We start from the raw sequence: 12,093 nt of genomic DNA, 5'->3' as shown, positions 1-12,093 counted from the left end.
TCCAGCTGTTAGAGGGGGGGGGCTAAAAATTTTTTTAGCCCCTTCCTTTTTTTTTTTTAAAAAAAAAAAAAAAAAAAAGACTTCCCGCGGGGAGGGTTGATGTCAGACAGATCTTAAATGAGAATCGTCTCTTCTTATTCTACCCAATAGGCTTTGAACAAGATATCTAAACTCTGATTCTCAGTTTTCTCATCTGTAAAATGAAAGAATCACATAACATATAAAATTAAAAGATAATTAATAAAATACTGTAATGTTAAGTGATTGGTGCATTGCCAATTCTCAATAAAACAGCTTAATTTTGTCTCCCTTTTCTGAAAACAAAAACCCACCAAATATACCTGTAAATTCTCCCAGCGAGACAAGGTGTTTTAGTCCGTTTTGTGTTGCTATAATAATTACCTGAGACTGGGTAATTTATAAGGAAAAGAGGTTTATTTGGCTTACGATTCTGGGACAGCTGCATCTGGCATGGGCCTCAGGCTGCCTCTACTCGTGGTGGAAAGTGGCAGGCAGCCGGCAGGTACAAGCAGAACACATGGCGAGAGGAAGCAAGAGAGAGGAAGCAAGACAGAGAGAGAAGGTGCCAGAATCTTTTTAAGCAATGAGCTCTCGTGGGAACTAATAGAGCGAGAACTCACTCATTAATCCCCCCTCCCCCAGAGAGAGCATTGATCCATTCATGAGGGATCCGCCCCATGACTCAATCAGTTTCCAACACTGCCACATTGGGGATCAAAATTCCACATGAGTTTTGGAGGGGAAACACATCCAAACTCCATCACAAGGTTAAATACCTTTCTCTCCTTTTACCTGGTTATAAGTCTTTTCGGCTTTTATTTTTTAAGTTTGAATTGACCCTTAAACAAAAGATTAACACCAGTTAGGGAAACCAAGCCAATTTTTATGGAGGATTTACCTCCTATGAAGTATGGCATTTAATCACCAAGCCAATCTTGTGAAGTTAGTATTACCATCCCATAAAACAGATAAGACCAAGGCTTGAAGTAACTCAACTGATATATTTCATAAGTTTTGCAGCAGGGTTTTAAACTCCTGATCTATCTATCTCCAAAGTTCATGATTTTTGCTAGCCTTCCTCCATGAATTCTGAACTGTCTTTTGAAGGTAAATTGCTTTTTTTCCTCTCTTTCTATTTGACTTGCATTGAACGATGATGCAGTGTCCACAATGAGATAAATGTTGCTTTAACTTTCCAGGATATAGCAATGAACCAGAGACAGAGTCTTTGCTGAAGTGAGGCTTACAGATGCTGGGGATGGGAGGCGGAGATCAGGCAGTAAACATTTAGGTTTTAAATGTTTCTAGGGGAATTAAATTCCATGAAAAAAATAAAGCATAGTAAAGGGTGAGATTGATGGTGAGACAAGATGCCGTATTGTATAGAATGGCCAGGAAAAGCCTCTTTAATGAGGTTCCTTTCCAGGAGAGGTGAGAATAAAATGAGGGGCAGCTATGGCAATATCCAGAAGGGGAACTTCCCACACAGAGCATGTGCAAAGGCCCTGAAGCAGAAGCATGGCCATGGCACTTGCTGGACTGAAATGAGGCCGGTGTGATAGAAGCAGATTGTCAAAGATGGACAATGGTTGGTGGTAAGGTCAGAGTTAGTGTCAACTAAGGTTATTTTGATTATGTTGGTCATGTTAAGGATTTGGGGTTTTACTTCAAGTCAGATGGGAAGTCATTGGAGAATTTGATGAGAGGAGCCATGATCTGGCTCAAGTTTTAATATTTAATTTTGCCTGATGAGAAAAGAATAGATTGTGAAGGGGACAGGAACAAAAGCATAGAGACTGGAAAATCATTGCAGTGGTCTGGGTGAGACTGTTTTCTTCAATCAACCTCACATCCTCTCCCTCTCTTCTTTCATCTCCTAATTCTCCTAACTTCACACTTCTCACTTCCTCTCATGCCTCCAACCTCTAAACATTGGAGTGTCATACCAGACACTGTTATAAAGTGTGATATTGAAGACAGTATAGCATTAATGTATAAGTTTTCATCTGGACCAACAGGATGTCAATTGTACAGCCACTTTGGTCTCTTTGCTTGCTCAAAGGGAGATTCCCACATATACAAAAGCAATATATGAAAATCAATATGTCACAATCAACATCACAGTCAATACACCACAAATTAATGGAGAAAGGATTGACACTTCAATAAATGATTCTAAGACAATTGCTTATATATGTGGGAGAAAACTTAGATTTCTACTTCACATTATGCAAAAAGTAAATACCAAGTAATTTAAAGAAGATAAATGTGAGAACAATTTCCCCTGAAAATAAAAATATAGAAGAATATCTTTAAGATTTCAAGGTAGGAAAAATCTGCTCTAATAAGATGCTCAAATTTGTAAACCATGAAGGAAAAGAATAATCAATTATTTCTCTTCCTCCTGTCAGACTTCATTCTTTAGGATATTATCTCCCAAGTTAACACAGAGAAGAGCTTGCCCTTAAGCTGAAAGTTGGAAGGTATAGCCATTGTAAAGGGAAACTAACAATGGAACATTTAGTTATGGGGCTTTATGTCATTTTCAATGCATATAATAGTTCAGACTGCTTTTTATTAAGTAAAAACAAATTTTCCTGGTGTTTTGGTAATCAGAAATATAAGTTCTATACCTGACATTTAAGCACTCTCAATTTTATCTATAAAATGTAGCCAGTAATATATTTTTCACCCACTTTTACAAAAATTAGAATCAAATAGGATTATTTACATTCAAATACTTTTGGATTTTTCAAGCACAATAAAAAAATCAACTTATTAATATTAAGTCAGATATATACTAACTAAGTAGAGATCTAAGACATACATTAGGAAAACTGGAATTTTTACAACTCTGTTCTACACAGGTGTTCTGATTTAGACAAAAATGGGGAGTTTTGATTTATCGAATAAATAGTTTTTCTTTTGCATTTTATTCCAGTAGAGTAGACTTGGGCAGTTAATATCTTGACAGATATGTAATCTCTCTGGATAAAATGTAACCACAATGATTATTCACATTGAGCCTTAGATTTTACAGAAAAATGGAAAACATAAGAGCAGTTTCTAAAACCTTAGACTCATGGGAGCCACAATTTTTCTCAATTGCATTTTATTTTTTCTTAGGTATTCAAACTGCTTTGGAGAGGGTATGTTCTGTGCGCTTGAGTGAGATAAATTGCTCATGTAAGCAGATGATTCCAGAATGCATTTAGATGTAATACATATATATATATATATACACACACACATACACACACACACACATACACACAGTGGCTGTGTCTGAACAAACTATAAAGAACAGAAGCAGTTAGTAAGATGATTAGCAAACACATTCTACTTCTGATATCACTGATATATTTTGGATAGAATTATGTGTGTTTAAGTGATAATGTAAAGATGGTGAGACAAAAAAGAAAAAAAACAGCTAGAGAGAGAAGGGTTGCTGAACTAATTGTGGGTAGCAATAAACGTAGCCTACAGTGTATCAATGGCATATTAAACTCAGGTTTCTTACTAGATTGCATTGCTATCCAAGTAGGTCCATTCTTATGGGACCCAGCATGGGAATATAGTGTCCTTGATAATATCTGGGGTTATTTTTCCTGTGATCTTGAGTAGCAACTGCTATGAATTTCTCTCAATAGCAGGATATAGAGAAGATAATAATTTGCAATTCCAATGTGAGAAGTCTAGTGTGGTAGGTGTCAGACACTGCTTCCTCTGTTTCATTTTTACTAATAGGATCCCAGTTCTGCTCAGAAAGCAAAAGACCAGGAAAAATATTTATCTGCCCAGAACTCCTTGCAGCTAAGAGTAGCCATGTGACTCACTCTGACCAATGGGATGGAAATGAGAGTCTACCTGAAGAATAAGCTATATATTTTTTCACATGAAAAGGAAGACCTGACCGGCTCTCCTTTGCCTTTTATTCTCTTTCCTCCATAGAGATGGATGTGATGTTAAAGATGGTAAAACAGAGAATTAGAAGGAACTTGGGTCTGATGACTGCTTTCTCGAGCACCTGCCCCGTCCATGTATTCTCTATCTTCAGATTTTGACTGATGTTAGAACAAGTAAAAACCCCTATTTGATTAAGCTACCACAGTTGGATTTTTGTTCTATGCAGCTGAACAGAATCTTATGGACACGGCAGCAGCCAGTGGGTAGTTATAAGCAAGTGACCCACTTGTAAGCATTATAAGCATGATCTTACAGTGTGGTACTCTTACCAGTGGAGAAACATTGATAATATTAAATCACATGGTTACAAAAGTATTTTCCAATTATTTTCTGTACTGATTACTTCAAAGAGCAAAGTCTCAGTTTGGTGCTAGTATGTCTTAAAAAGCTTTCTAAAACTCGTTTCTCCCCTTACAACATGCTGAGATAAACTTCCGGCTCAGAGCCTTTGTTAAGCATCTTTGTCTAGCTAAAATTTCATAACATGTTCGTTTTCATCAAGTTTGGTTTATAGTCATCTCATTATGGCACAGGCTTACTGGTTTTTCTATCATAGAAATGATGCAAGATTTCCTCATAAAACAAATGTAAATAAAAACGAGTTGATTTAAAAAATATTAACTAAATACAAGCAAAAATGATACAGAGGGGAAAATTTGTAAAAATAAGGACAATAGTATATAAATGACTAAAGTTTGGTAAAGTGAGTTCTAGGCATATTGAGTTCCTAAATGTAAATAAAAACGAGTTGATTTAAAAAATATTAACTACATACAAGCAAAAATGATACAGAGGGGAAAATTGGTAAAAACAAGGACAATAGTATATAAATGACTAAAGTTTGGTAAAGTGAGTTCTAGGCATATTGAGTTCCAGTGTTAGGCCTATAAGAATAATTCCTGACTCTTTAATACTTTGGGGCCATATTTTGTCTGCTATTTTAAAACAACCTTAACAAAATATAGTCTGTTGTTCAAACATCTTCAGTACTGAGTGTTAACCAAGTTAGGAAAACCCCAACGCAAAATTTCTTCACTTCCCTCTTGTGAACGTGAACAGAATGCTTCAGGCCTACTATGCTATCATCTAGACTCAGTTACTAAAGTCGCAGTCTAGATTTTGTTCTTTGAAATCCTAAAAAATATTCCATATATTTTCTGTATAGATGATCAATCAATATTTATACATGTTGAGTTATTGCAGAGAAGGAGAGCTATAGAAATTTTCTCTTGAGCTAAACTTTCAACTTTATCACCTAACACAATGTATTCAATGACTTGAAAATTATTAAAACTCAGTAGTGAATGCTGGATGTCAGTACAGAACCCTCTCTCACTTGGCATCTCTTTGCACACTTGTTTTCAGCATCATGTTCAGCTTTTCAAATAAATACAATTTGCTGTTGCAAGTTCCCCTTGTTTGAAAAATGTGGGGTCTCAATTATTGGGTATAATCTTATATGAAAAAGAAATCAGAAAAAAAGGTCAAATTGTGTAGGAAAAAACTTGAAAACCAAAGCTCTGCTATTGTGGGAGAGGAAAGCTTAAAATTATAAGTTACACTTACCAGCCAGCTGCCAAAGAAGAAAGAAAAAATATTATAAATTACAGATTCTCTGATTTTAAAGTTTTACCAAATCCTCTCTGTAGCCATTGCAATGCCTGAATAATTATGTCAGTAAATTTCATTTTAGAGATCTTTTACAAGACTAGAAAATTGTCCAGTAATTATAAACACTTCAGATTTTTTTATTACAAAAGTGCTTTCTTCATATCAAAGCTATATGCACTTCTTCCTCTTGCTAATTCTAGTCATTCCACCTTAAAATAAACATACGGAAGCCTATAGCAGAGACACAGGCACTGGGTGATGATGGGTTACTGTATAAGGAAAGAATATAAGAAAACAATACAAAAGATAAGAGAGCAATGTTGCGAATGTGGCTTGGGTCTAAGGCATGCAGGTCCTCCCACGAGATGGGGCCGGTACACAGAATGGCTGGTGGAATCAATGGGGCTAATGCAGGAGCTAAGGGCACAGGCAGGACTGGGGCATTTACACAGCTTCAGAGCCTGATGCGAAAGGGCACAGTGAAGGATTGGATATACTCTTCATGGGGGTTAGCTCCCACATGATGCTGTAATTCTAAAATATTGGCATTGAAGTATCCAGTTGGGTGAGGAATGTGCCATAAGCAGGGGAATATGCGTTGAGTGGAAGTTAGGAGACACCATGCCCTGCCCCACTTAGGGTGCCCAGCCCCCACTGTGGTACGTTGGATGTTAGGATCCCGAGACTGTTGGTGAGAAAGAGTTTACTGGGCTCCAGACTGAGCCCAGTCATTTCTGGCTAAGCTCATATATTTTAGGTTAGATTGTATCTCTATGCTATTCTGGATCAGTCCAACTCAGCATGAACTCATCTTCACTCTGTCTTTAGAGTAAATCAAGTGGCAGGATCTATAAAAACTGGGAATTTNCTACAGTGTATCAATGGCATATTAAACTCAGGTTTCTTACTAGATTGCATTGCTATCCAAGTAGGTCCATTCTTATGGGACCCAGCATGGGAATATAGTGTCCTTGATAATATCTGGGGTTATTTTTCCTGTGATCTTGAGTAGCAACTGCTATGAATTTCTCTCAATAGCAGGATATAGAGAAGATAATAATTTGCAATTCCAATGTGAGAAGTCTAGTGTGGTAGGTGTCAGACACTGCTTCCTCTGTTTCATTTTTACTAATAGGATCCCAGTTCTGCTCAGAAAGCAAAAGACCAGGAAAAATATTTATCTGCCCAGAACTCCTTGCAGCTAAGAGTAGCCATGTGACTCACTCTGACCAATGGGATGGAAATGAGAGTCTACCTGAAGAATAAGCTATATATTTTTTCACATGAAAAGGAAGACCTGACCGGCTCTCCTTTGCCTTTTATTCTCTTTCCTCCATAGAGATGGATGTGATGTTAAAGATGGTAAAACAGAGAATTAGAAGGAACTTGGGTCTGATGACTGCTTTCTCGAGCACCTGCCCCGTCCATGTATTCTCTATCTTCAGATTTTGACTGATGTTAGAACAAGTAAAAACCCCTATTTGATTAAGCTACCACAGTTGGATTTTTGTTCTATGCAGCTGAACAGAATCTTATGGACACGGCAGCAGCCAGTGGGTAGTTATAAGCAAGTGACCCACTTGTAAGCATTATAAGCATGATCTTACAGTGTGGTACTCTTACCAGTGGAGAAACATTGATAATATTAAATCACATGGTTACAAAAGTATTTTCCAATTATTTTCTGTACTGATTACTTCAAAGAGCAAAGTCTCAGTTTGGTGCTAGTATGTCTTAAAAAGCTTTCTAAAACTCGTTTCTCCCCTTACAACATGCTGAGATAAACTTCCGGCTCAGAGCCTTTGTTAAGCATCTTTGTCTAGCTAAAATTTCATAACATGTTCGTTTTCATCAAGTTTGGTTTATAGTCATCTCATTATGGCACAGGCTTACTGGTTTTTCTATCATAGAAATGATGCAAGATTTCCTCATAAAATAAATGTAAATAAAAACGAGTTGATTTAAAAAATATTAACTACATACAAGCAAAAATGATACAGAGGGGAAAATTGGTAAAAACAAGGACAATAGTATATAAATGACTAAAGTTTGGTAAAGTGAGTTCTAGGCATATTGAGTTCCAGTGTTAGGCCTATAAGAATAATTCCTGACTCTTTAATACTTTGGGGCCATATTTTGTCTGCTATTTTAAAACAACCTTAACAAAATATAGTCTGTTGTTCAAACATCTTCAGTACTGAGTGTTAACCAAGTTAGGAAAACCCCAACGCAAAATTTCTTCACTTCCCTCTTGTGAACGTGAACAGAATGCTTCAGGCCTACTATGCTATCATCTAGACTCAGTTACTAAAGTCGCAGTCTAGATTTTGTTCTTTGAAATCCTAAAAAATATTCCATATATTTTCTGTATAGATGATCAATCAATATTTATACATGTTGAGTTATTGCAGAGAAGGAGAGCTATAGAAATTTTCTCTTGAGCTAAACTTTCAACTTTATCACCTAACACAATGTATTCAATGACTTGAAAATTATTAAAACTCAGTAGTGAATGCTGGATGTCAGTACAGAACCCTCTCTCACTTGGCATCTCTTTGCACACTTGTTTTCAGCATCATGTTCAGCTTTTCAAATAAATACAATTTGCTGTTGCAAGTTCCCCTTGTTTGAAAAATGTGGGGTCTCAATTATTGGGTATAATCTTATATGAAAAAGAAATCAGAAAAAAAGGTCAAATTGTGTAGGAAAAAACTTGAAAACCAAAGCTCTGCTATTGTGGGAGAGGAAAGCTTAAAATTATAAGTTACACTTACCAGCCAGCTGCCAAAGAAGAAAGAAAAAATATTATAAATTACAGATTCTCTGATTTTAAAGTTTTACCAAATCCTCTCTGTAGCCATTGCAATGCCTGAATAATTATGTCAGTAAATTTCATTTTAGAGATCTTTTACAAGACTAGAAAATTGTCCAGTAATTATAAACACTTCAGATTTTTTTATTACAAAAGTGCTTTCTTCATATCAAAGCTATATGCACTTCTTCCTCTTGCTAATTCTAGTCATTCCACCTTAAAATAAACATACGGAAGCCTATAGCAGAGACACAGGCACTGGGTGATGATGGGTTACTGTATAAGGAAAGAATATAAGAAAACAATACAAAAGATAAGAGAGCAATGTTGCGAATGTGGCTTGGGTCTAAGGCATGCAGGTCCTCCCACGAGATGGGGCCGGTACACAGAATGGCTGGTGGAATCAATGGGGCTAATGCAGGAGCTAAGGGCACAGGCAGGACTGGGGCATTTACACAGCTTCAGAGCCTGATGCGAAAGGGCACAGTGAAGGATTGGATATACTCTTCATGGGGGTTAGCTCCCACATGATGCTGTAATTCTAAAATATTGGCATTGAAGTATCCAGTTGGGTGAGGAATGTGCCATAAGCAGGGGAATATGCGTTGAGTGGAAGTTAGGAGACGCCATGCCCTGCCCCACTTAGGGTGCCCAGCCCCCACTGTGGTACGTTGGATGTTAGGATCCCAAGACTGTTGGTGAGAAAGAGTTTACTGGGCTCCAGACTGAGCCCAGTCATTTCTGGCTAAGCTCATATATTTTAGGTTAGATTGTATCTCTATGCTATTCTGGATCAGTCCAACTCAGCATGAACTCATCTTCACTCTGTCTTTAGAGTAAATCAAGTGGCAGGATCTATAAAAACTGGGAATTTGGGCACATGTATCTGAGAGATAGGTAACGGGTGTGGTGGTAATTGGCAATCACTGTCCTGGGGGAAAACCCAGCTCAGGGCAGAAGCATCACTAGAAACCAGGAAGGAAAGGGAAGTAATCCAGGTACGTACGTGATAAGGGGAAGGTCACAAATAGCGACAATGCCAAGTGAGTTTCTGCTCTTGGAGGCAGTTTAGCTCCTCTCAGCAAGGCTTGGAGTGGCTCCTAGTCTAGGGTGCCTTAAAAATAAGATACTCGTTGGAGCAGTGCCTCTGTTGTACATAATACTCATTGTCTATTCAGAGATAATGTTGCCCTGCTGCATCTGAGATTGGTATAAAGTAACAATATAATTCAAACTTAGTTGGGTGTGCTTGCATGAGCATGAATGTGAGTTTTAAAAGAGATAAAGTACACATGAATAGATGAGAACAGCAGGTTTTTTAAAACCTTCATATTACATAAAAGAGTCATTGCCGAGTAAATGTGCTACTGCCGACTGTTGGGATGCAGAGCCAATTCTGAATATTTAAGCAATAATTGACACTGTCTTCAAAGCGATGAATGGCTCCCATGTTGAGACCACATATTGCTATGTTTACTTAGAGGCTGAGTTGATGATAGGCTTTATATCACATTCAGGAAAGAAATGAGAGTATCTGAAAGATGTTTCATATTAATATTACTGTTAACACTGAGACACTGGCTTCTGAAGTGAAATTTGCAGATTTTGAGCTCTTCATAAGAAAGTAAAATTGTAAGTTTAATTGAATGAGTAAATTAGTACTAACCAAATATATTTGTAGCTAATTCATAATATAGAAATATTTTCAGATGAATGTTGTAGGTAAGAAGGAAGCACAAATTATATATATATATATATATATATATATATATACACACACACACACACATATATATAAACAAATACATATGTATATTTGAAGAATGTCCTGACATAAGCTCTGCCTATGTGTACTGTTCCTTTTGAATTTCAACCTACATTTTAAAAAAAATCTATAAATTAATCAGTCATTTTTTAATTTGACTTTTTATGTACTGGGACATATAACCAGATTAATTTTGTCTTTCTGTTATCTCAGTGTTCTGTTTTGGTTCTGAAGCTCAGCCTAAGAAGCCAGATAAATAAACATGGCTGTTCAGAGAAACCTAGGACACCTTCAGCTGGGTGAAGTAGATAGGGCTCCCTACTTCAAGAGAAGAGACTGTATGTTCTTCCTGTTGGACATATTTCCAGCTGCAACTCAGTCTGTTCTCCATATTTGGGTGTTGTATGCACTCCCTGTAGCAAATTGAGTGCTTTGATATACCAAGTTCTTAAATTCAAGAATGTTAGAATCAAGGTATGGACAATCTAAGGTAATATAAAATAATGCATAGCAACTAGTCAGTAAGTGGAAATTAGCAGCATAAATTGAACATATGCTGAAGTAAATCAGAAGTAAAGAGTGATCCGTAGACACTCCAAGGAAAAAAAGTGACTCCAAAGGCTGACTGCTTTCTACATTTCATAAGCATGAATTACCAAAAAATAGTGGAGCAAAACTTAGAAAGTTTCAACTTTAGATATATCTACGGCGAGAACATGAGTATGAAAATCTGTGCTTGGAATATTCTTAGAGGGCTCATTGACCCTTGCTCTTCTCCTGAAGATGTAATTTATTGGGTGCTGTGAATTTAATCCATCTAAAGCTCCCAAGTGTATCACCTTTCTTCCTGCAACTCAATTTGGGCAACTCATTCTCTCTGCTGAGACCATGAAGATCCTTTTAAGCTGCTGTCATTCTCAGGACACGAAGGTATATCACATCTTCTTTCAAATGGCCATATCTATTTTAGGTGCAGCTCTATCTTGCTACGTAGAGCCTCTTATAGGCAAATGGAAGTTAAGTGGGAGTCTTTGGAACCAATTCATTTTTCTAAAGTTTTTATATCCATGACATTAACATGAAAATGTAATCTGTATCTCAAATGCCCTATTATTCATTCTCAGATCGAATGAGAGAACACAGTTCTATATTTATTCCAAGACAGTACAAAGAACTTCCCAGAGATGTGAATAATTATAACATTAATCACAGATTTCCAGGGGTCAGTGGTTTCTGTTCAGACCAGTTGCACTTGCTACCCTTTACTCTGGCTCATTCTCTGTGTCCTGGAGTCTTTACCAAGCAGTGGCTCCATTTTGCACTAATTTCAGCATGGTGCTTTCTAGAAATACTACCGAGTCCTCACATTTCCACCTCTATCACACCTATATTCCTACTTTCTTTCCCCTGATTTCTATTAGTCTCCTGCTGTGTTCAAATTTCACGTTCCCTTAACATGACAGAACTGTACAGGTAAAGTTTTCCCCTAAACTTCCCCAAGAAGGTGGCAAATAAATTGGTCTAATAAGGCCCACATTGCTATAAAATAAACTTGTTTTGCCACCTATATAGAGTGAGCCCATCTTCGTAGGATTGCCTTCCACTCACCATGCTTTTGTTACAGGAACACCTCTGAGTATTACAGCATGCACATGCAAGTCCACTTTACAATGTTCTTGATTTGAGAAAGCACTATGGTTTCCTCCCAAATTTTCTTTTCTGTTTCCAGGGAGTCAATACCTGTGAATTACTTCTTCCAAACATCAATCATTCAAATGATCTCCATTCTCAATTATTCCCAGGGCCAAGGGGTGGGAGATGTCATTCTAAAGAAGTGGGATCTTCTGCTTCATTGGCTTCCAGAAGAAAATAAAAGGAACAAAGAATTTGATGATTGTAGGGAGGCATTTAAAAAGTA

General features: G+C 37.1%; 1 protein-coding gene across 1 annotated transcript in view; it reads right to left on the bottom strand.

Annotated features, from left to right (window-relative positions):
* LOC103606130 overlaps positions 1-12,093 on the bottom strand; it is a gene marked incomplete at its 5' end in the record, with an annotated part of 124,473 nt that overhangs the window by 5,148 nt on the left and 107,232 nt on the right. Inside the window, one exon of the mRNA XM_008590721.1 lies at positions 5,554-5,560. Coding sequence (XP_008588943.1) covers positions 5,554-5,560 — 7 coding nt within the window. The remainder of the gene's footprint in view (positions 1-5,553; positions 5,561-12,093) is intronic.

Source organism: Galeopterus variegatus, unplaced genomic scaffold (genome assembly GCF_000696425.1).
Source record: "Galeopterus variegatus unplaced genomic scaffold, G_variegatus-3.0.2 Scaffold6328, whole genome shotgun sequence".
In the NCBI taxonomy this organism is placed as follows: domain Eukaryota; kingdom Metazoa; phylum Chordata; class Mammalia; order Dermoptera; family Cynocephalidae; genus Galeopterus; species Galeopterus variegatus.
This window is presented reverse-complemented; position numbering and strand designations above follow the sequence as displayed.